General features: G+C 37.2%; 1 protein-coding gene across 1 annotated transcript in view; it reads left to right on the top strand.

Annotated features, from left to right (window-relative positions):
- Positions 1-2699: 2699 nt before the first annotated feature.
- The window catches only part of RFX6 (regulatory factor X6), a 46219-nt gene continuing 22444 nt past the window's right edge, over positions 2700-26474 (top strand). Inside the window, exons 1-16 of the mRNA XM_072139537.1 lie at positions 2700-3084; positions 3937-4093; positions 5070-5193; positions 7197-7258; positions 8165-8242; positions 9587-9614; positions 12664-12771; positions 14743-14820; positions 14950-15063; positions 15137-15186; positions 19784-19943; positions 20925-21069; positions 22702-22796; positions 24263-24380; positions 24898-25020; positions 25865-26074. Coding sequence (XP_071995638.1) covers positions 2868-3084; positions 3937-4093; positions 5070-5193; positions 7197-7258; positions 8165-8242; positions 9587-9614; positions 12664-12771; positions 14743-14820; positions 14950-15063; positions 15137-15186; positions 19784-19943; positions 20925-21069; positions 22702-22796; positions 24263-24380; positions 24898-25020; positions 25865-26074 — 1867 coding nt within the window. The 5' untranslated portion in view covers positions 2700-2867. The remainder of the gene's footprint in view (positions 3085-3936; positions 4094-5069; positions 5194-7196; positions 7259-8164; positions 8243-9586; positions 9615-12663; positions 12772-14742; positions 14821-14949; positions 15064-15136; positions 15187-19783; positions 19944-20924; positions 21070-22701; positions 22797-24262; positions 24381-24897; positions 25021-25864; positions 26075-26474) is intronic.

Genomic DNA, 26474 nt, shown 5'->3' with positions numbered 1-26474 from the left:
CAGCACTTTTTTGCACTTGCATTTTATCCGTTGTTTCCATTTTTGCCTTGTTATATTGACAGCTGTGGGGGTTTTTTGGCAGACAGGAATTTATTTCTTTCGTATATATGTACTCATTTGTATTGTGTTTTGTGGTCAACAATATTGATACAGAATAGGAATTTCTCTTTTGCACCTTGTATATGCCTCTATACCTATTGTTAGGGGTGGTGGGTGGATTGGAGCCACTGTGCTTCGTCCATCCAGTGTGTTTTTTTGTGTACTTATGTACTTTTAATTGATTTTAACTCTTGTGTAGTTGTAAGTTTATGAATTAATAAAGATTACTGTGTACCTTATTTTCGGTCCATTATAGCACACTTCTTTTTTTCTTCCAATTTCTAAATGCTCCTACTTTATAATTCTTGATTTTGGTGGTAGATTTCCTTTAACCCCTTCCCGCTCCGCAGCGGATATATCCCCCATAATCGGCCCCCCTGCGCCAAAAAAGTAAAAAAAAATTTAAAAAAAATCTTATTCAATAAAAAAATCAAGCAATAAATCAATAAAAATTCCCATAAGCTCCATAACATATAAAGAGACAAATAACACAAAAAAGTCTAAATCATAACACAAACCCCACATATATAGTATCACTGCGACCGTAACAACCTGCAGAATAAAAGTAAATCATTATTGAACTTGCATGATGAACAACATAAAAGAAACTGTAAAAAAAACAGCCAAAAATTATTTTTACCTGTTGAATACCACAAAAAATGCAATAAAAGTGATAAAAAAAATATGTATTCCAGAATGATACTGTTGCAAATAACAACATGTCCTGCAAAAAACTAGCCATAAACCAGCTCCGTAGCTAAAAAAATTAAAAATGTTATGTCAATTGGAAGACGGCAATGCAAAAATTATAGATTTTTTTGCATCCCTGTAAATGTATCGACCCATAGAATACAGATAACATGATTATTAGGCTACACGGTGAACCTGCAAAAAAAAAAAAGTTAAAAATTCAATACATATTGATGCTTTTCTACTCCTGTCCTCAAAAAAAGGTTCCTAAATTTTCAACAATAGAGGATACCAACCCCAAAATAGTAGCACTGGAAAAAGCATCTTATCCTGCAAAAAAATTGCCATCACATGGTGCCAATAACGAAAAAAACAAGAATTTTATAGCCTGCAAAAGGGGCCAATGAGGAAAGTAAAATCCTGGCAGCTGCAGCGCCCTCCTTCCCTTCTGCACCTCGCTGTGCACACATAAAACAAGTAACGCCACATGTGGGGGGTCTCTGCACTCGGGAGAAATTGCAGAACAAACTGTATGGTGGGTTTTCTCTTTTGAAAATGTATAAATTTTAAGGCTAAATGGACGCATAACTGACAACATTTGAGCATTCTAAATTTTACCTCCATTTTGATTTAATTACTTTGAAGATCTCAAGGGGTTAACAAACTTCCTAAAATCTGTTTCTGATAGCTTGAGGGGTGCAGATTTTAAAATGTGTTGATTATATAGGGGGTTGTGATGCTAAATATGTAAAATTTCATTCAAATCAGTATTTATCCCCAAAATAGTCAATTCTGAAAATACAGTAAAATCGATATTCCATTTGTAAGCTGCGTGACATCAAAATAAATTATCCAGACATTTCAAAAATGATGAAAATTTAAAGTAGACATATTGAAAATGTTATTCAGCGACTTATTTAGGTTGTAAATCTATCTTAATTTTTTATTTTTTTGTAAATAAACGCAAAATTTATCAGTCACAATTTACCACCAAAATGAAATACAAAATGTGGGGAAAAAACAGTCTCAAAATCGCTTTGATAAGTAACAGTGTTCAAAAGTTATAACCATATAAAGCGACGCAAGTCAGAATCCAAAAAAAAATGGGGCTGAGCCTTAAGCTATAAACTGGCTGTGTCGTTTAGGGGTTAAACTCTTTAAATAGTATCTGTTATGTTTCTAATGGGGACGAAGGAGATGAGTTTAACCTCATTGATTTTATTTTGTATATTCTTTTATCTGCTGTCTTTCTAATTAAATATAACAGCAAAGTCAGAAATAACAATTAAAAAAAGCAACAAATTACTCCTGTAACTGGAATAATACTTGAATGGTTACTATTCTATTATACTTATTTTAAATTATCTGCAGTATATTTCTTAAAAAAAACACTATAAATCATGTTTGTAAAATCCCCCAGTACTCAGAATGCAAATAAAAATGACTTTCATTAGATTATCTAGTAAGAATAAAGACTTCATCATTGACTCAGTCATGCAGGCTTAGATATGGAGGCACATAATAAACAAACATCACTTTGACTCACACGATCAGACAGGATTGTTCCAACCTGTTAATCATTAATAGCACTGATCTGATCAGCACCATTTTTTCTATCTTTTTAAGACAACAGATAACCCAATTCACTGCTGCTACCTCACATCCAGTGCAATTATCTCTACCCCTGCATGACTTTTTGTCAAATTAAAAGCACCTGGGATTGTAGGCACCAACCTGTTGATGAACAACTGCCTTTCGTTTGATAGGAGATTTATGCCAACAAAAGGGCGTGTTTATAGATATACTTTAAAATAGCAAGTAATGTCAACCTATTCTGCATGGTCTTTGTCAGTCCTGAAAAGCAAATAGTCCATGAAGCCCGAGGAGGATAATACAAAGAGAAGACAGAATTCCAGAGACTTAATAATTTCCAGGATCTTATAAGAGAATATTTACTTTTATTTATAACACGCACTTGATGATGATTTATTGGGGTGGTCATTGATCTCCATTCGGACTGAACGTGTGTTGTGGACTACTAAAACATTTCATGATTGGGAAAATTTGCTGCTCATAGAATGCCAATTGAGCAGTTTTCAGAAACACAGGAGGGAGAGTGCCCTTTTCAGAGTAGTGAATCCCACAAAAAGAATAACCGAAGAATAGAGGACTGTTATGGAACATTGGTGGCAAAGGAATTGTCTTTCACAGAGGGATTGTGTCCTGAAGGGGAAGATCAAGTGATGTTGACTCCAGAGGAAGAAGAAACATCAACCTGCATTGGGATAAAAACAGGTATTTTATTTGTTTAATGCTAGCATTGCTTCTAGCATTGATACTTAAGTGGCTGCTATCTATTTTAGGATTTTCTAATTTTTTCTCGTATGTGTAACTTTTCTGACAGATTTGTATATTTGACCTCAATTTGCGACTTTGTACTTAGATAGCAAAGTTAGTTTGAAGTATGAAAAAGTCTCAATTTTGTTGCAAATCGTGGTTAAAAAGTCACAAATAAACTCCAGTGCAGATCCAGCATAAAAGAGTTTTGTGATTTTTGAATATGCAATCACAAAAACACCAGATGACTCAGATGCCTGATATATCAACCTCTAAGATAAATCAAACAGGCACAAAAACCTAAAAAACAAACAAAAGAAGACATGCACAAATGTCCTGTCCTTACTAAAGAGAAATGATGCCCAATATATCTGTTTCTGAGACTGGATGGCATATATATACGCTCCATGGATCAATAGTGTAATATTAGAAATGGGAAGATGTAAAAAATGGTGTGGCAAATAAATATACAGGAGGTGCCCTACACCCAACTTAAAGATGACTCTAGTTGCAAATGGACCTCTGGATGTTGGTAATTTACTGTACTTTAGCCTTAGGCTACAATAAAAAGCTTAAATAGTTATCAGAGGTGTCTTCAATTAAGTTTTATTGTTAATCCTGGTTCTTATGACAATCCAACATTTTTTAAATCTAATTGAGACCAAAAAAATTTTGCTTACAATTATAAAATATACATTTCCGACTTACATACAAATTAAACTTAAGAACAAAGCTACAGAACCTATCTTGTACATAACCTGGGGACTACCTGTATTGACTTGGTGTTTTTGTTACTCTCTGTATATGTAGAGCTGCACATGGGTAATGACACATTTTCATCAGACGATGAAGATCTGGATATTATTTATAGGAAAACCAGTACTTTGTGCAACAAGACATCTCAGAAGAAATCAATCACACAGATTATTAAGGATAAAAAGAAGCAAACACAACTTACTTTACAGTGGTAAGTAATATATATATCATTATGTACATACAAAAATAAAACTATAGATCTTGTGTAAAATTACAGGTGATACCAAATTTGCTGAAATGACTCAAGTAGCATAACATTTGAAATGTGAGATTCTTCATTATTTAACCAGCATAAGAAGAAAATAGTTAAAATTGTCCTGGTAAGTAAGGTCTAAAAACACATGGTATTGCCAAGGCAACCACTTTTAGCAGTATGTCACGAGTGCTCTCGCTACCCACGTCTCGGGTTACTGGCACATCCGTGCCCCTTTCTGATCCCCAGTTCCCTCCTCTGCTGTCTTACCTCTCCACGATCCTGCTCTGCTACTCGCAACCCAGCGTGCGCCGGGGCTCGGAGATTTAAAGGACCAGCGCACCACTAAATGGTGCTGGCCATTTCCAAGAATTGCATATAAGCAGGCCTCTCCCAGCTTCCCCCCAGATCTTTGTGCTATATGACTGAGAGAAAGCTTGTTTCGCTAGTGTCTGTCTGCTGATTTCCAGTTGTGACCCCAGTCCCGTTCCTGACTTTGACTCCGTGCTGCCTGTCCTGACCTCCTGCTATGTTCCTTACGTTGATCCAGTGCTGCCTGTCTTGACCTCCTGCCTGTCCCTGACCACGATTCTGCCTCACGACTTTGTACCATGCCTTGGCTACTACCACAGGCAAAGTCGTGCCTGTGGAGCGACCTGGTGGTACCCTGCTGCAGCAAGTCCATCCCGCTTTGCGGCGGGCTCTAGTGCCAGGTCCCACTTAGACTCCACACCCAGGTGTTGGGTTATGCCATTGCTTGCGGCGATCCATAATCCTCTGCCTCAGATCCTGACACAGTAGTTGGAGAACATAGATGTGGCACTATGCCATCAAAGAAATAGATACAGCATGAGTTGTACATATGCTGTATGAATTTTGTCTGTAGTCCAATCCAAAAATGTTCTGGTATTTATACATATGGTTTGCTTTACAGGCTAGAGGAGAATTATATAGTTTGTGAAGGAGTTTGCCTGCCTCGATGCATATTGTATGCACACTATTTAGATTTCTGCAGAAAGGAGAAATTGGAGCCAGCATGTGCAGCAACGTTTGGAAAAGTAAGTCAGCAGTTTTTACTTTGGGTATGTTCAAATACCATTCATATAATGTATGACTTCAATGTTGATAACATTAGCATATACTGGTGTCACCTAAAGGACATCTACCACAAGAATCAAGGATTGTAGGCTAAGCACACTGGCATACTGATGTCTGTCCCCTCTGTCAGGAACTGCTATTCCTTTAGCTTCTTATGTCCTGTTTTGTTTTTTAAAGGCTTTTAAAGTTAGGCTAATTTGCATAATGTTAAATACTTTTTTTCTTAAAAACAAAGGCATAGGAAGTTTAAAGAAGAGTGGATCCTGCTAAAGGGGACATATAACAGTATTTAAGTGTGCTTATTTTACAATTGATCCTGGTGGTAGATGTTCTTTAAGGCATCTGAGTCCTAGATTGAATAGCACTTTAACTGATCCCTGTGCCTTATCCAAGAAATCCAGTGAATTCCCTTTTTTGGTTTGTGTTTTCAGACAAAAAACAGATGGAAACGAGAATTAGCACAATGCTGTCTGTTTTTTTTTTGATAGATCTGTTGCTAAGTAGTGCTGAAGTGAAACCAGGAGGTTACTTCTATTCATTTTTACAAAATGCAGCAAAAAATTATGTTAAGTGATGTAAAAGGCTAAACATTTTTATTCTTTAAAATATTTTATTACCAAATCACAGTCCCATTAGAGATGAGGTTGGTGCAGATATTTGTAAGGCATTTTTTCTCTGAAATTCTGTGGGGGTGATGTATCATTTTATACTTTTTCTATGTGCATTGTTTTGGTGCAATTGTGGTGCAATTGCTGTTTTGACTCTTTCCATTGCGCCAAATGAACATAGGGTAATGCAAAGTCATTACCACAAGTGCTGGATTATTCTTTTGTTACAGCAATGGCCTTGATTCTCGAGCAGTGGATATTAAGGAGTTGAGTGCCTTGCAATGCTAGCACCCCTTGCCAGCAATAGAGCAGGTGGTTTTTGTGTAAAATTTTGTAATCTTTTCAAGAACCATGGAAAAGATTAAACATGTTGCTTCTAGTGTTAAATAATTCCCAACACAGGAAAACTCAGATGCAGTCATAGACAAGCACAAATCTACCACGGTGTAAAAAATGTAGAAAAATATGAATATTTAAATTTTTAACATGGAAAAGATTAAACATGTTGCTTCTAGTGTTAAATAATTCCCAACACAGGAAAACTCAGATGCAGTCATAGACAAGCACAAATCTACCACGGTGTCAAAAATGTAGAAAAATATTAATATTTAAGATTTTTAACTCATATGTTTCCTTTATAAAACTGGTCATACAAAGGATACAATTTTCCAGAACCCCATACTTTTTTGTTGGAATTGTATGGTGATTTTAGCATTACCGGTCCATTCTTTATATCTGCTAGAAGCAGTCTGCCTGTGACTTATTCTTAATTTGCATGTTTAGGTTACAGTACTATAAATAGTTATCAGATTGACTAGTTCCATTTGCATTATAAGTCAGCTTCCTAATCATTGCTAGCAAGTATTTATCCTGTGATATTCTTCAGTGTGTGTAGTCTGGACCATTGTTGTATAAAATGTTTACTTGGATTGTTTGACTATTTATATACTGATAGTCACTCTCAAGTTATCTCTTGGTGATATCACTTGACATTATTGACTGGTTAAACTTGAAAGGGAAAACAATTCAGAATTTAGCACTTTGGAACTCTGATTCCACAAGAGGAAAGTATTTTGTGAGTGAAGTAAATACTGATTACAGATCATCTTGCTGTCTTTAGGTCTCCATATTGTTACTACATTTATAATATGTTTATGGTTTTTTTTTAATTGAAAAAGATGTAAAATGCATATTTTGGAATTTCTATATTAGACATAGTCTCCCCTATGGATACATCATAAATACCTAACTTTAAAAATTCCATTTAAGCTATGATAATAAAAAAACATCCTATGACATACAAACCTATCTTGTTATTATTGTTGCAATACAATTTTTTAATTGTTATTTTACAGACAATTCGGCAAAAATTCCCACTTCTGACTACAAGAAGACTAGGGACCAGAGGACATTCAAAGTAAGACCAGTAGTTTATGTACACTGTGTAAATTATCTGGTCTCCTGGTCATTATGTATGTAACCTGCAATAAAGCAATATCCTCCTTGGAAAAATATTGTAAAGATACATTTAATGTGAAAGACTGAAAGTGAATTGGATAAGTAGATATATATCATTTATCACAAAGATGCAAGTGAAATCTAACATTGGTCTTATTTATTAGTTGTGATTAAGGTGGTAGAAAAAACCCATGACAGCTGGCCTCATGATAACATGTTATTGCAGCTTGAGATAGCTTCCTTATATCAATCTGCTTATCAGTCATTGTTTGTGGCACTGCTTGATAACATGAGGTCTTATGGGTGCACATACAAAAAGTGAACATATGTTGCAGGAAATGTATAGTATCTTTCAAATGAAGGAGCCATAAATATAACAAATTAAATATATGCCTCCATTTAAAAACAACAATTGAGTAATTTAAATATGTTAAATAAAATTACAAATTCATATATATTCATAGAAACAGTTTAAGGCGTGTTTCAAAACATTACCATTTCCTTATTACATTAATTTGTTGGGGGTCTGTAAAAAAGGTACTTATAGTCTGTTGAGACTGTTCATAACCGCTCAAAGGAAAATACACACAAATATAAAACATCAACATTAACAATTATAAACGCATTACAAAATGCATACTTTCAAGCCTGTTTTTCCTATGCCTGTATTTGAAAAATGTTGAACATTCCTGTTTTGAACATTTTTCCTCTTCAATACACCCATTATTGGGAAACCTTAAAAATTGTATGTACCAGGAGTTACATTTTGTAATATAGTGATGGAACACTTGTCATATCTATTTATGTAATATGGGATGTTGATGGGATGTCTAATAATGGTAATTTCCTATGTCTCTCACCTTAGGTACCATTATTATGGAATTGGAATAAAGGAAAGCAGTGCTTATTACCATTCTGTTTACTCAGGAAAAGGGCTAACAAGGTAGAATATGGTATATATAATGTAAAATGGTTGGAAAGGGAACCTGTCAACAGAAACTGACCTTATAAACCAAATATGTGCCGCCCATGCAAACAGGCAGGCCTTATGTTGGCCAAAGCCCATAGAGTGCACACCATGCACAGGACTGATGTTCTTGCATTATACAGAGATGTGCCGGCAGAACTGCAGTTCAGAAGTCATAAGGTATCATATTTTGAAACATATTTTGATAATGCTTGGCTCTGTCCTGTGTAAGCTCCCCAGTCTGTGGGATTGGGTAAACATACTGACCCGTTTCCACAGGCTGAACACATCGGCCTTTACGTCAAATGCAAATTAGCTGTATTAAGTTACAGAGGTGGAAAGCAGAGATCATTGAAGATTTGATTCATAGTAGTTTAGTCAAGTTTAAAGATATTTTAATTAAAAAGATTTGGTTCAGGGCCTAATCCAATGGGTTCAAACAGATGTTGCTCCAATTGACCTTGAATTGTCCTTGGAATTGGTATATAATTCCCACTAAAATCCATATTTTCACTAAACTTCCTATCTTTTATTGTTCATTTTTTCAAATTTTTACAATTTTTGGGCCAGTCTCCCCAAATTCAGATTTCTTTTGGTGCCTAAAAAATTCCAGCTTTGTACCAAATCTTTGAACAAACTATTTGATTGGTTCATCTCTATGGAAGAGCTCAATGCTCTCTCCCAACCTCAGAATGCCCTTTATTTCAGGATATTCTGACAATGACATTCATGGACACGGCAACACCAATCTTAGGGGCAGTTATGAAAAGGTGAAAAAGGGGGAGATTGACTTTAGTGCTGAACTCTCCATCTAAATGGCTAAATGCAAGTAATTTCCTTACTTCTTCAAATTAGGTTTTCTGGATGATGCCACTAAATTGGGTTATACCAGTATCAAGATCTAAAAAGTGGTAATATGCCTGACATGGTACTGGTAGTAGTTTATTAGGTTAATTTCTGCTGATAGGTTCCCTATAATAAGTTTCAAATTATAAGGATCCTTTTTGACCTGCTGGAAAACATTATACTGTGGCTGTGAACATCATACAGTACTTTAATAAAAATAAAGAAATCAAATATATTATTTGTGTATCATCAGAGAAGTACAGTACAGGTTTTCTAGGCTAAAACTATTGATGACCACACTTATGTTTTCTATCATATATTCTTTTAGTAAATTCACAGACATATTTATTACATCGTATTAACTTGCTCTGACTAGTTCTTAGATGGTATTTGTAATATTTCAAACATTGCAAAAATAGTAACTATATCATAGGATATTATGTTAAAGGACATTATTTTGATTTTTTTTATTAGGTTTTCTGGAAGCAAGCTAAAGAGTGAAGTAAGTTTTGAAGCCTGTATGCTATTAGTTTTTCTGTAATTGTTGACATTAAAAAACAACTGTAAAGTATAAAAACTTTTGCCTAACTGAAATAAGCAAAAATAAGCAATTCTCTAATTTGCCCTAATTAGCTATCTGCAGGTGTTTAGCTGATAGCAATGGCTTTACTTTGTCTCCCAAAGGTGATATTCATTTTCCATGCTGCCTGGTAACTATGGGAAACCGTTTAGCAGAGCCAGCACCTGGTATACCTGGGCAAGTAACAGGGTCCACTGGTGCCCGGAGGGTGAGCCCTAGAGATATAATAATGGTGCAGAGAGCAGTCACTCCCTGCATCATCAGTGCCTTTGATGAAGCATTGCACCAGGTCCCAGTAAGGGCCCACGGCTGTGCAAACCCCTCAATGTGTGTTTTACTTACATGCCATGCCTCCAGCCACCAGCACTGCTCAGGGCCGGGCTGAGTATTAGCAGGTGCATGGAGAAACATCTCTTCAGACCAGAGGCAGGCAGGAAGCAACATGTGCTGAACTTGTCACCTTGGTCCACAGCAGTGTTATGTAGGGTGACCATGTGACCCTATGTGAGGAGGCTCCGGAGGACATCACAGTAGGAGTCAAGCCGCTGTGTTCAGTTAACCCTTTGCGGTGACGCCTCTGGCAGAGTCAGTTATGTTTGTCATGCCACTGCCTCACTTCTTACTTTTGTAGTCCATCCATGCATGGTAGTCTAAAAGGGACTGTGTAACTACAGCCTGGTGACATCTGTCAATCACTTTCTCCCTCCTAGAGAGTAAATTATTGCCCCCTGCCATTTTGCCTGTGTGCCACCTGTTCCTCCACTTTTCCAATGTCTCCTTTTCTGCTCACCCTCTGCTCCTTCCCCAAATACAACCACCTAAATATATTTGCCAGGTCACCTTGCTTGAGGGCGCGTTCACACACTAGGTCACATTTTAGTTTTCTGTCTGACTTTGCACTGAAAAGAATGTGCAAACTTCTTGTACATGTATTTATAAAGTGTCTGTGGCAAAATTGTGCAAATAAATGGCCGTCTGTTGCAGAGTTGGACTGTGCACCACATTTATTACTGCGACTCGATATAATTGGGTTGCACGCTGTATTGTAAAGGTGCTCCAAAATAATGTTGGTGCCACTTCCCGTGCAGTGCAGGGAGTGTCAGATTCATGGAGACCCGGCGGCAGTATTTAGTAATCAGTGAGGAAACTGCACATAGTACTGATTGCACTGATAAATGTGGCTCACAGTGTTTTGGGCATGCGTTTGGACGTATGCGTAAGAATGCATGTGTTTTTCATGTTATCATGTTCTTTCATTGTTAGAAGTATAAACAGCTTTGAAAGTGTTAACACAACTGCTTACACTTCCACTTTTAAAGCAGCGAAACAAATGGTAACATGAAAAATGCATGGTGGGGTTAAGTAGCGAGTCCATATGGTACTGTTTCTGCTACAAAAATTTGGGAGGTAAAGCAAAGGGGCCTGCTGAGACTCTGTTGCCCAGGGGCCTACTTAGACCTGGAGCTGGCCCTGCCATATAGGACAGCTTTTTGGGAGGGGCTGTAGGAGAGGAGTACAACAATATAGGATCTTGAGTGATGGCACTTTGAGTGATGTGACTGATTACATGCTTCAGGTCATCCCAATTACAGACAAGCTGTTCTGATTCAAATGAAAGGCCTTAGTGTCTGGAAAAGGACCATAAGTGATGTCACAAGCATGTGACTCATCACATGCTTCAGGTCAGCCAATTAAAAAAAATATGCAAGCCTGATTCATAAGTATGCACTCAGTGCTGATAAGTGTCACCTTCTTCATGAAGAGCTAAATATGATTTTATAAAAAGGGTTAATAGATATAGCAGGATGTATCTGAGGCTAGGAAGAAGCCAGCAGCATGATGGGAAAGCATAGTATATAGCGCTGCAAACACCCAAACATGGAAAGAAATAGAGCATGCTCTATTTTTCTTGTGTACGGTATGGTGCTACATATATCATTTGGTTTGCCAGACCTGCCAGATTCAGCTGATCCAGCAGCATTATCTAATGTGTATGGCCTTGCTCACCTGTAATCATCAAACAAAATAATGAATGATCTTATCGCAATGCACTTAAAGCTAATTAACACTTATATAAACAGATGGCTTGTGCCATAGCAGTAATCTAATACTAACCATGTATGAGATAAAAATTCAAAGGAAACCCATTAGTTTTACTAAATGATGTATAAGTTTCCTTTTCATTAGGAAGGCCATTACTCCTTGTCTTAGCCTTTAATACACTTAATGGGTAATAAAATTTCTTAATTGCAAAATGTAATATTTACAGTCAATTGATCTGCTATAAAATATTGATCTAATATACAGATTTTGTTTGTTAACTCTATTGTTAAAGCAGTTATGCTTGGAGGTAATATTTTCAGTATATTCATTTTAGATTTGACTACTAACAGTTCTTATCTCAGGGCAACTTTAATATATATGCATTAAGTAATCTAATGTGTATGCAAACATAAAATAAGATATTGAATGCATGGGGCATGATGAATTCTGCTGATATATTCTGCATTTACATTTGTCATATATGTATTATACATTGCCAGTGACGTATTAGATTAAATTTCTGCATATCTTCATCGACAAGACTTTTTTCCCCTAAACTAATTACAGGTTTTAGAACATTGCATTTCTTTAGTAATATTTCACTAAGTGGTATGAACCACACTTTAATTAAACGGTGACTCGAGTTGTGGTTCATTTAATAAGTTTATTGCAAATTACCTGACATTAGTTGTAGCTATGGACTACAACTAAAAATATTCAGGTATCATTTGTTACCATTTATTGTTATGTTATTGTTAAAGTGGGGCCTATGCTAATGATTTCACATGTTGATAATTTAATCTACATGCATCAAATAGTACAAAGTAATAGTACTAATTGCACAATAGTATTAGAGGATATATGTAAATCAATGTTTTTGTTTTATTTAGTAATTATATTCAAAGATACTTCATTTTGGTTTTTACAGGGGGGCTTCACCCGAAAATATTCTCTCAATTCAAAGACTGGAACTCTTCTTCCAGAATTTCCCAATGCCCAACATCTTGTTTTACAAGGATCATTGTCCAAAGAAAAGGTAGAATTGATTTATACCCTAGCCTTCTAATATTTTTTTTTAATTACCTTAATTAAATAAAAAGCATATCAAACTTAGAAGAATAAAAATAGTCCAATACGCTCAAAAAATACATGAATAAACACATACATCTTAAAGATTAGCTGTAAACTGATCTAATGCAAATCTAAAAATATATTGCAAAGATTAAATATGAAAATGAATTGCATTTGATTATATTTGAAGATAATCACATTTGATTCCATCACCACAATCACAAGTTATCACGTATCCATACAAACGGAGATAGGTCCACAATCATCAGTCAGTTGTGAAGCAGCAACACCCTTTAAGCTACCATCTCTAAAGGTAGGGCAAAGGAATATCAACTTTACTTGTGCTGTCACCTGTCACCTTTTTAGGATTGTACCCCTCTTTGGACAGACGTGTCAGGTGTCTTGACAGTTATATCTTGTAAAATTAATTTTACTATTATCAGATTATCAGAAGATTTAGACTATCATCTTTATTTACATGGTGATGGTATCATTATCAGAGTCCCTTTTCTTTCACTATGGTACTTTTAATTCACAGCAGTTATGGCCATCTTCTGCTCAGTAAACAAGGAAGACTTCTATAAAATGTGATCCCCTGGATTTACCAGGCAGTGAGATACTGTACATGCACATTAGCAATCTTAAAATTTTTGAATGGATCTAGACTTTCTGTTAAAATATTATGCAAAGCTCTATCAAACATTGTTCTGTGTTTTTTTTAATTGTGGAGTGCATACAAAAGAAGCAAGCATTCATCATTAGAGTGAATTAAATTGGATCAAGTAGCATTTAAGACCGTGGTAATGAAGTTCCGAGACCACAAGGTTGTGGAATCTGTGACTGACCACTTTGAGCCCTTTGTAGCCCATGCTCAGGTTGCCTAAGACATGACTGGGACAAAGCACCAGGCCATGCCAGAAAGGATTCAAAGAGGTTAGATGGTACTTTAATTACCTCTTGGTCTTGCTCAGAGAAAAGAAAACAGTTTGCGGCTCTAAAGCCCTATTCAATTTCCTGCTGTTCTTTCTGGCATAGACTGGCGCCTTGCACTGGTTGCAGCAGAACTTCTTCAAAACCAGGAGGCTCTCAAAAATTTGCTGAACAGGGTTTTTCACAGAGGTACTCATCCTGGAACTCTGGGAGCAGGAGGACCCCATCCACCCAGGCCGAACCAGGGCTCTATGCGCGCAGCTAGTTTTGAGAACCTCCAGTCTTGGAAGAAATTCTGCTGTGACTCAACTACCTCCTGGACTCACCCAAAGACCCTGAGTATCGACTATGAAAAGAAATGGGGTGATGCTGGGGCTCCATGGTGAGACCCAAAGATTGTTAAAGCCCTATCTCACTTCCTGGCACCCTTTATGGCATGGTCTGGTGCTTTGCTCTTGTCACAGCACAATTTCTGCTATTAATAAGATTGTCTAAAAAAGTAATTTTAATCCTGGAACACTAACTCAGCCTTGGGTGACAAGGTCCTCCCACTCTTAAACTTCCAGGAAGGGTGCACCATGGCAGATGCTCCACCAGAAGGATACCACCAAATTTGCGGCTGCATGTACATCCCCCCAGGCGGCCATGTGAATGAACCCTGAGTTAGGTCTCCAGGATGGCTACTTTTTTAGAGCCTCCTGACCTTTGGAGAAATTTTGTCATGAACAGGCAAGAGCATCCGGTTATACCAGAAAGAGCTCCAGGAGGGTGGTCACAGCTTCCACAACCCTATTTGTTTATCACAAGTTATCTCACAGTAAAAATTTTCCGATTAGTGTCTGTAGACATGATGTTTATAATGTATTTTTTATAAATATTTTAGTAATTTTGGAACACTTCAAAGTATCATTTTATATAATAAATGTTATATTCTTATATCATGTGCATATTGAAATTTTATTAGTGATTAGAGATTTCTATTAAATATTCATACTTTAACTTGCAGGTGGACACTCTCATAATGATGTACAAAACCCACTGCCAGTGTGTTCTGGATAATGCCATCAATGGAAATTTTGAGGAGGTGTTTATAATATGTGATGATTTTATTTACATTGTCAATATACTTACTCTATTTTGTTGCACAGTAATGTACACTATATATTCTTTTATCATTTTTGTACACTATATTTTCTTTTATCATTTTTGTTAGATTCAACACTTTTTATTGCATTTTTGGCAAGGAATGCCAGACCATTTGCTTCCCCTGCTTGAAAATCCTGTGATAATTGATATATTTTGTGTTTGCGACTCTATTCTTTACAAGGTAAGTCTTTTTTTCTTTCTCAAACTAAACTTTCTCAAACAAAACTCAAACATTTTTTTTTCATTTGCTGTAGGTTCTCACAGATGTCCTAATACCAGCAACAATGCAGGAAATGCCTGAAAGGTGAAACTCGATAGAATTATAGTTTTCTGCTTTAAGCTTTTTGTCATATTTTATATCCATGAGATTTGGAAACTATAAATGTAATTTAGCCGACAGTAATGCAAGTAATCTTGGCTGGAATTTATAAATCACAGTAGAAGAGTGTTAAATACAAATATGTATATGCATTTTTTTAAAAATTTTGTTAGGCTTGTTATTTTACCCTACGCACAGAGCATTAGAAAGCCAATTACGGGTAAAAAGGATCATCTACCTTTACTAAGATACATTACAAAATGTATTTTATTTACTTAAAATTATTAAATTTGCTTTATTTGCTTTTATTTGCTTTGATAGATATCAAAATCCTTTAGGAGGGGAGTGGCATATTAAGTGGGTCTGCTATAGTATTCTACCAATGCCTTATGTACTGAGAACAAAAGATCAGGCAGCTTAATTTTAAAAATGTTTTCCTTGGGAAAAAAACTGCTGTTTTATGCCTTTTTGCTCCAGAAGCCTGGTGTGGTCCAGCAGGAGGAAATCTTTCCTAGTTTTACATTGCCTTTGGTATCCATTCCTGACTATGGGTACAAACTGTTGGAAAAACTATGCAAAATCAGCAGCATTTTCAAAAAAAGTATCTTAATTTTGTGTAAAAGACAGTTAGCCAACTAAATGTATTATTTATTTCTGGCTGTGGGAGACATCATAGCAGCTAACCTCTACCCATTAACTGTTAAAATACAGAAAACAAACTGTAAAAAAGGCAGATGGATATATTATTATTTCTCACACACACTGCTCATTAGACCATAATCATTTCATACAATCTATCTAAACCTAACAGTATACATGTCTTAGGTATAAATACATTATGAGGGTCATTTATCTTAGGCTTTTGTTTTTTTTTCTATTATCTTTGCAACTTGTTTTGTGCATTTGCATAATGCACCAAAACTTGTGACTAGAGATGAGCAAAGTGGAATTCGTTTAGAATTTCAGGAAAACTTCGGCCCTGCACAAATCCAAAGTTTACAATGATTCGTGGGAACAAAGCTTTTTTTCACCTTTATTAGCAAAATGGCCACGAGCACAACGTGTTACATGGGACATAGAACACTGGGAAGAAGAAAGGGAAACCCTCAATCACATCTGCAGGGTGTCAGTTTTTGGGCTTCTGTATTCCCCAAATTTCAATTCTTTTTTGTTGCTAAAGTTGATATAAAAAAATCTGTGTCAAATCAACATAGTTGATTAACCAATATGTCAGACAGAGAGGTGAAAGGTGGAGCAGGCACAGGACGCAGCACAGTAAGGGGACGTCGCAAAAAGGGTTACTCTGTGAGGCCAGAACTGCCAGTGTCATCTAGTGGCAGTGTGTTGATGAACAACCCAAAGGTTCTTGATTGGCTGACTAGGTCATCTACTTTCTCCCAAATGACATCTGAGTCAAGAGTCTGTGGGTTAGTCAGATACAACCTATAGTTCACATGGCCCAGGAGCAGGTCAGCGGCCGTCACCTGTTCTCAAGCAGCCTCTGTCCTGTTCATTTCCTTCAGCCAGAGATCTACCAGGTGGTCTGGGCTCAGCGCCACTATACAGCGAAGACGAATTCTTTGAGGACAGTCTACAGCTGCTTGCCAGGTTAGAAGTGGGGCAGATTTCCACTGCTTCCTGCGGTAGGCGGAAAAATAGAGATGTGGAGATTGGCACGGGAAGTTATGTTGCATAGTGTAATCAGGCTGTGCATAGTGAGACCATTGAGGAGAATAGCAGTGACAGGAAACACAAATCGATGATAATGTAACCGATTGCACTTGGGAGCTGAGTGAAGCAAGGGCTTCACCATCATTGTCGGGAGAAGAGGGTGTCAGCTTGCACGTCAGACAGTAAAGCAGGCAGGAAATCGCTACTGTGACCATGAGTCAGCAGGGTGGCAGCAGTGTGAGGATGGGAGCCAAATGGCCACTGGGTACAAAACCCGCTTTGCAGGTCCAAGTAAGTAGTGACACAGGAGCTCAGCGAGACAACGGCGTTACTAGTCACTCAGTGCAGAGTGTTGGAGGTAAAATCACTAACTCAGGTGAGGCAGTTTTTTGTTAAGACACCAGAGGAGCTGAGCGTGAGTAAATGTAGAATCTGTGGGCAGAAAGTGAAGCTTCGCCAGGGAGCTAACAATGGCACCATGGCCCTGGGTCAACACATGCAGCGTCACCATTTAATGGCCTGGGAGAAACATGTCTCAGATGTGGTGGTCCATCCTTCTGCCACAGCAACACCTAGTGGCACACAAGCCATTTCAGACAGTCAAGGCTCCAGCAGCTCTGCTGGAGGGAGCTTTTTGTCTTTGGCATCATCTCCTGTTCCAGATGCTCCTGCTCCTCGCTACAAAGAGACATCTGTATGCGTCCAGCCATCCTAAGGTGCAAAAGCTGACCATGCTCCTGTCCAAGATGTTGGTACTGCAGCCCCTCCCTTTTCAATTCGTGGACTCTGCACCCTTTAGAGAACTAATGGCTTGTGCCAAACCGAGGTGGAGATTTCCAAGCCAAAATTTATTTTCCAAAAAGGCTGTACCAGCCCTTCACAAATATGTAGAACAGAAGGTGGGCCAGTCCTTGAGCTTATCAGAGACTTAGCAGAGTCTGGTGAAATTAGAGGTGACAGGAGAGGAGGAGTAGGAGCATCTGGAGGAGGTAGAAGACGAGGCAGATGACCCAGAAGCACTGTGGCAGTATACAGTGGAAATGGAGGCCGGGAGTCCTTCAGAGTCAGTTGTGCAGATGGGCCGCAGCATGGAGCTTTGCCTAACTAGTGACAGCCGAATAGTCAACATCCGACATAGGGATGACTTTTGGCTCTCCACCTTCATGGACCCTTGCTACCGGTCCAAAATGGGTGCCATTTTTCCAGCTGCCGAGCTGTCGTACTATAGAGAAATACTGTGGAGACAGTTGACAGCTGCCCATGTGCGCAATTGTCCATTTTCTATCAGGTCTTACCCGGGGATTCCTGGCAGTAATGGCTCACATACTACTGCTATGGATGCTGTGGGGAAATGGGGGGGTAGGAGCAGTAGCAGCTACATCAGCAGCAGCTTAAGTCTGGAGCCCTTAATGAGCAGCTTCCTTCACCCGCCTAGTGAGGAGGGTAGCCGCCACCAACAGCAGCAGCAGGACATGGAGCAGACCCTGCACCACCAGGTGGTGGCCTACTTGGACAGCACTCTACCACCCCAGGTAGAAGATCCCCTGGACTACTGGGCAGCCAAACTTGATTTGTGGTTGCAACTTGAGGAGTTTGCAGTAGTACAGCTGTCCTGCCCGGCCAGTAGTGTGGCATCAGAGTGGGTGTTCGGTGTGGTGAGGGCCATCGTTACCCCAAGGAGAACCCACTTGTCCACCCATAATGTAAGAGACTTTGTCAAGATGAGTCAGGCATGGATCGGCCAGGATTTCAACACACCGATGCCTTATGCATCAGATTAGATCAGCCATGACGACTCCCCCAAATGTTGAGAAATGAGTCTGGATTCTATCATGCACCCTTTACCACTCTATGACGTTGACACTGTGTTTGGTTTTCCCCTTCATTTCATCTGTCAGAAGGAATGAAAAACTTCAGGATTGAAAGCCAAAAGCAGGAGTGGACACAAAACAGAGGACATGCAAATATCCAATTTACTCTGTTCATCTCTGTTTTGGATCAACTCCTGTTTGTTTTTGGCTTTAGCAATACTGATGGATTATTGACCGATTGAAAGCGGATACTGACGGATGAAAAGAAGGGCAAAATGACCAGTGACGTCAGTGCAAAGTTACTCCAGACACCCTCTCCACTCTTTTAGAGGGTTTCTACATGTATCCGCGTTTATCAGGTTTAACAGGTTCGGTCATAATCTATGGAATCATCTGATGTCAGTGTAAAAAGAGTGCACTCTTTGATGTTATAGTGGGATCTTGGCCCTCAGCTCAGTCATTTCAAGCTGGCACAGACGTTACCTTGTCAGGCTGCATTCCCACTTTACTTATTTGGTCAAGTTGGCCCCTGTAAGTGCCCATGGAATTGAAGAGTGAAGCGATATTAAGAGCGGCGGCTGTCATGTGCTTGTCATACTAAAACACAGCATTGTTTGAAGACCAAACCACCCTCCCTATGCATATTTGAGCATGGCAAAACGTTCTACAACACCCTACAGGCTCTCTGCAGCCAGGAAATACCTGTTTTTTAATGTGATTCGCCATTATTCGATTCAGGTCAAAACAAATTTTGCCGGAAAATTCGGCAAACTCAGTGGATGCAAATTTTTAAAACATTTGCCTGCCTTCAATGTTGCTCCTGATGTATCTTTTTAGAAACTCAAGTACCAAGCAGACATAGCCATTAGTTTAGAAGGGGTTTAGAAGAACTTTTGTTTCAACATTTAAAAAATAAAGTAGCAAAAACCCCACAGACTAAGCTGCCTAATCTCTCTAAAGATAAATCAGCCGCTATGTGTTTACATCAGTTTGCATACAGATTTGATAGATTATACATATGTAAATAACATTAGACAACTATTGATCTGCAGTATAAAATCTGTCATACATTGTTGTAGTAATCTAATTTGTTTTGTTAGCTTACTAGCAGATATAAGAAACTTTGCTAAACACTGGGAGCAGTGGGTAATTTCCTCATTGGAAAACCTTCCTGAATATCTCTCCGAAAAGAAATTACCAATTGTCAGAAGATTTGTATCATCGTTGAAAAGACAGACTTCATTCTTGCATTTGGCTCAAGTAAGTTCTGATCACTGAATAAAAGGAAGTAGTACTAAAACCAGAGTAGGCGGCAATGCAAAGCTTTAGAATCACACATTAATGTGAAGACTCCAGTGATCAAGTGTATGTGGTAGACAGAGACCTAATTTAAAGCTGCAAAAACCTGTATAATACAGTATAGTTATTATAGTACTGGTTTCTTTATGAGGGAAGAGACACCTTAGAAGCCTCGCTGGGTTCCTGGCACAGGTTGCACTCTCTTTACCACCTCAATTTACATCACTGGTGGTAGATAGAAATCTAAGGCCTTAGTACACATTGCATATATTTTATTTGCCTTAGACCCTATTTTCACTAATGTAGAGATTCCCATGTGTAAGGAATCTCTCACATGGACGTATGCTGCAGCCGAGAGGAGGGCTACGGTACGATACTGCGAGCATATAACCGGAAAATATCATTTGTGTGAAAGGGGTCTAGGGTCCTTAATGAACTGATATACTGTTACTTCTTTCTCACTGTAAACCACATACTATGAAAATAAAACTATACAGTAGAAATGTTTTACATTTTTTTAAAGAAATTAGCTTTATTTCAGTAAAAGTAAATACAGGCAGTCCCCGGGTTACATACAAGATAGGGTCTGTAGGTTTGTTCTTAAGTTGAATTTGTATGTAAGTCAGAACTGTATACTTTATCATTGTAGCCCCAGCCAGAACTTTTTTTGGTCTCTGTGACAATTGGATTTTAAAAATGTTGGGTTGTCATAAGAATCAGGATTAACAATAAAGCTTCATTACACATACCTGTGATAACTGTTACAGATGATTATTGTAGCCTAGGACTAAAGAACAATAAATTACCAATATCCAGAGGTCCGTTTGTAACTAGGGGTCGTATGTAAGTAGAGTGTTCTTAAGTAGGGGACCGCCTGTAGTATATGTCTCTGATAACAATTAATGATATGTAAACACTAATTCTTTATGTTTACATTTCCAGATTGCTCGACCTGCTTTGTTTGATCAGAACATAGTGAATGCTATGACATCTGACATTGAAAAAGTGGACTTGTACAATATTGGCTCTCAAGCTCTTCTTAGCAGTTGTAGTGGAACTGACTCTGATATTGATGTGTACACTGAGTGTGAGTTCACATTCTCTCTATAATTGCATGACTTCTTATTATGTATTTTAACACTATTAGAGGGGTTGTCCAAGAGCATAAAAAATTATTGGTGGCCCTGAGGTTGGTTAAAAAAAATAAACATTTACTTACCTTCGCATTCCCTCTTGCCATCTTATTGAGGCTTTTTTTGTGCTCTCGGACAACCCCCTACTTGCATTACATATAGTACCTTATATTGTTAAACTACTTTTTTCTTGAGAGAAGAGGACTTTTTATTTTAAATCAAAAAAGGACCCTCTTTCCTGGTTCAATTGCTGATATGCTATGTTCTCCTCCAGTCAGTCTGTAACATTATATATATTAGTGAGTAATCTTGTTCAAGGGGTTCTCTATTTATCTATATGGTGTTGACGGAGATAACCAAACGTCATACTCAGCTATATCTGTCAGCATCAAAGAGAGGAATAGAGAAGACAGTTCAAGAGCGACAGGCTGGTCTGTTCATTTTGGGGTACAAAAGGTGTACAGCAGACCCCCTATTCCCATGATCTGTGGGGGTTCCATGTAGGGCACAGTGGAGAACCATGTTTAGTAATACCAATCAGATTTTTTCCCAATAGTTTAATACTATTCATGGATGCAATTGTGTTGATACTCTACATTTTCTGACTATTTGAAACAATAAAAACAACAACCAGTGATGAAAACAATGATTGGTGACAACACTGGAAAAGTGACTGCACATAAAGATAGACATCAAAAAGTTATAGGACAAATGTGAATATGCTCCCAGTGGAAGATTAACAACAGCAATTAATAAGAAGGGAAAGCCACCCCGCCCCCTCCCCTACCTACAGAGAACGAGTGAGAAAACCATATAGACCTGTGGCATTTGTGTGTACAGTGAGGACAAAAGATCATACAAGTGCTTCCTAGTGCCTGCAGAAAAGTAATGCAAGGATAATGCATTCTGCATTCAAATAACTCATCCAGCATCTAATACTAGGAAGGGAACTTGAACTGCTACATTTTTATTTGACTTTATGTAACCACAATGTAAATATCATTTTTTTGTTTAAAATATATATATATAGAAGGGGGACTTCTTAATGGGTTTTATAACTACAGGCAATCCCGGGTTATGCACAAGATAGGTCCTGTAGGTTTGTTCTTAAGTTGAATTTGTATGTAAGTCGGAGTTATATATTTTATGATTGTAACCCCAGACAAAATATTTTTGGGTCTCTGTAACAATTGGATTTTAAAATTGAATAAATTAGTATTCACACTACATGGCAACACCTGACTGTCTTGTTATGTGACTTATTCCCTGCTAAGCAATAGTGAACAGTGTAAGTGTGTTCTCTCTATATAAGGTGTCTCTCGTACCCGACATGTACCAAAATCTAAAATTTATACCAGCTGAGAACTGGCACATATTTGAGCTACAATATGCACCAGTACCAGCCTTCTCCCATTAAGCCCCATCCACTATAAAAAACAGCCAACGTACATTCAAGATATACTACTACATATTATAAATAAAAAAAGGTCTGTGAAAAGAAATAGGCACAATGGCTAGTCAAATGATATCAGTGAAATCAGTTTTTTAAAAGGATAACATGAAAACATGTTTCTCTTTTTCTCTAGTGTTTCAAGAGCTAAAAGATCTTCTAAAGAAAAATGCAACAGTTGAGTCCTTTATTGAGTGGCTCGATAATGTGGTCGAGCAAAGAGTTATCAAGGTATGGATAAGGCATCAGAACAACTATGACTCCTGTCTTTGTATTCTCTATCGATCTTTCTATCTTTTGTTTTCACAAGGCTATTGAACCATTACATAGACAAGGTATAAGAATACTATTATTCCAAATATTTCTTTATTAAGTGGCTCTATAATGTGGTTGAGCAAAGAGTTATCAATGTAGTTTATTTCTATATGGATAAGGCATCAGAATAAATACATTGTGTTTGGTAAGTGTTGATTATGGAACCTGGCTTGTTATTCTATTTATCTATTATTTTTTTCTCAAGGGTATTGAGTGTTTGGCTGAAAGCTTATATAGTTACTTTCTACATTTAATGTGTGTTTAGCCAATTCAGCTGCAAACATGTAGCCATTACAGGGGAAATTTAGTTTACAAGAGCAACTTCTGTCAACTGTATGTGCTGTCATTGCCAAATGGAAAAGTCCACATGGAAATATATGTCAACTACTTGAGACCAACTTTACTTTACTTTAGTATGAGGGATAAAACAAATTGTTACTGGATGTTTAATGGTTGATCTCTGAAATGAAGTATGACATAATATTTGTAGTCTGACAGATCAATCTACAGTTGACAAATGTTTAAACAACTTTATCTGCTTGAAATATATGTAAATTTTCAACCAGATCTGCAGAAATCTGTAGTCCAGTGTGTTTACATAAGGGATAAAACTTTTTCTGTACATTATGGGGGCATTTATTATGAGCTTTCAAATGGAAAACTGTATTTTTTTCTCTGCGCCTCTTGCACCTGAATTTATTTAGTGTAGGCGCCATAATATTGGTGTTTTCTGACACCCTCGACTTGTTCTATTTTTGGGTGCAAAATTTTGGCTCCCCACCAGTTTTTTTGACGCTTCTTTTTTTGACATATTTTTTGGCGCAAGGTTTGGCTCACAAATACCCCAGCTAAAAGCAGGTTTAGGGAGTCCTAAACTTTTCAGTCTATGAGCCAATTCATTAAACCCTTGCGCCACAAACTTACATCCCACTGAAAAATATAGCACGGTTTTAGAGCCACACTGCACCAAAATTAATAAATGCCCCTCTATGTGAATTGTAATCTACATTTTATAGCATCCTTTTTCTCCAGAATTTGTAAATTTGCTTTTGTCTCTATGCTGGTAGGTGGAGACCTTGCTGCTCCTGTTTAGCTTTCCCTCTGTCCTATCCAGATTCTGTAGAAATTTCAGATTGCAAAAAAAAAGTAGTTGTAGTAGGCGCAGAAAGAAGCTCCTTCTCTAATAAGATTAATTACAGAGTTTCCTGTGTTCTCTTGTACTATTAATTTATGTTAGGTTTGTTGAAAGACTTTCATTATATTAAGTGTAAACTGAGGGTAGGAGAAATACATCTTTATCTTAACCTTGACTTTTTTTCATTTATTTCAATGGCTCTATTCTTGGTATATGCGTCTGCTCATATTGGTTTCATATTTTCTAGGCAAGCAAGCAAAATGGGAAATCGCTGAAGAAAAGAGCTCAGGATTTTTTGTTGAAGTGGAGCTTTTTCGGAGCACGAGTTATGCATAATCTGACATTGAACAATGCAACTAGTTTTGGTATTAAATTATAATAATACATAAATAATTCAGTTCTAAGACCTAAGCTGGGGGCTACTTCCTCTTACTCTGATAAAGATATATATCCCTCCTATAGTTTATGTGTTCATTGGGTAGGATTATGTAAGACCAAGTGAGGTGTTACTGTGCTCCTAAATGACTGTCTACTTGTAGTTGACTTAGGAAAGTTTGTGCTCACTTTATTGTGTATTTAAACAAGCTTAAAGTAAACTGAAAGAGATCAGTGAAGCTTATTGTGGATCAATGTGTATTTGCTTTTCTTTATTAAAGGACATCTTACTTTCATCTTTGTACCCTTTCATCTGATTTGTGTACCATCAGGCACTAGATTCAGCCAACGGGCCCAGAAACAAGCTGAATAGTTGATTTTTGTGGCCCATTTAAATTCCAACAATTATTTATTGATTCCTTTGTCTCGACTGATTCCCTCTGAAGAGTGTTGAGATGGTCACAGTGATAATGACAACATTAAACTCTTTCTTATGTTTGAATGCAGGTTCATTCCATTTAATACGTATGTTGCTTGATGAATATATATTATTGGCAGTAGAAACACAGTTTAATAATGATAAGGAACAAGAGCTCCAGAATTTGTTGGATAAGTACATGAAGAATGCTGGTGAGTTGTCTCTCTTTTAGTAACATGCAACAGAGTTTAAAGAAACACATTCAAATATAATCAAAATATAAAAAATAAACTAGTTGAGTATTCAAGGCTTATGATATACTTTGTTGTATTGTACATTGTTGCATGTATATAACATATGAATTCCTAAGCGGCAGATGCTGTGGGTGGTCAGGTATAATCATTCCGATGTCTCTGACAAAGAAATAAATTAAAATACACATTTGGGGAATTCAGCATTTTCAAATGAAAATGGTATTTTGCTCTGGGCAGTGGAGACCAAACAAACACATTGTTGAAAAGAATATCAAATTCTCTTTGTCAAGCTATATGCATATAAGATTTTACCAACAACCACATACATACCTAAGGGTACAAAGCACATTTTCAGGTATCAGGTTTCCTCTCCACTATAGTACAAATTGCTGGCCAAAGCCTCACTATTGAAAGACAAGAACCCTGAAACAGTGCTACATACACATATACATAAATATGCATAATTATCATGGGTCATTTCCTGGAAAAGTAATCTTCATACAACTAGTGTCTTTCCTTAGTTAGTGTCAGATGCAAACACACTGGTGTAAACTGGTATTGAATGGAAAAAGTACCGATGTATATAATGTAATACACTTCAGCAATGTTGGTGGATATAAATGATTGGGCACTGCAGGAATTTGACTAGAATGAACAAGTTACTGGTTGGATCAAGCTGAGAATTTTCATACCATAATAATAATAGTCATTTTGATAGATTCCCTGAAATGATTCTTAATACTTTAATGTCCAATTTTAATGACGAATGAATTATAGTAAACCTTTTGTTGTATATATATAGATGCTAGCAAAGCAACCTTTACCGCATCACCAAGTTCATGTTTTCTTGCAAGCCGAAACAAGTCTGGAGGACTTTCAAATGATCCTGCAGTAAAGAATGAATGCCTTCAAGATCAGAATTTTCCCCATCTGTCACCAGACCACCATGCTGGACTTGTTCGGGGCTTACACTCCTTCTCAAACGAAGATAATGAAACTATTCCACTTACAGGTACCATGAAAAATATAAAAACTGTTTTAAAAATGGAGATATACTAAGAAAATATTGGTAGTATATTTATGGAAATATAGAAATAAATATTTAAAATCATATGGAATGCAAGGCATTCACTTCAAAGCACAAGTATTCATAGAATATCTTGGGATACTTCTTTATGATAGAAACAGATATCTTTTCTTACAATTGTATATAAAACAAAAGAAATAAATAATAATTTAAATAATCCTTCATGTGTAGGATTATTTAAAGGTAAGGGTTAATCCTTTTAAATAATCTTTCACACAAAACTTGTGGATACACTAGTAGAAAAATTGTCTTCCCTTTGTCTAGTAATCATATAAGTCAACCTTGTTAGAATTCAATTGAACTTCAAATGTTCTACAGCACTACC

Source organism: Engystomops pustulosus, chromosome 3 (assembly GCF_040894005.1).
Source record: "Engystomops pustulosus chromosome 3, aEngPut4.maternal, whole genome shotgun sequence".
NCBI classification, from domain to species: Eukaryota; Metazoa; Chordata; class Amphibia; order Anura; family Leptodactylidae; genus Engystomops; species Engystomops pustulosus.
The sequence above is the reverse complement of the archived record's forward strand: the minus strand, read 5'-3'. Positions and strand labels throughout refer to the sequence as shown.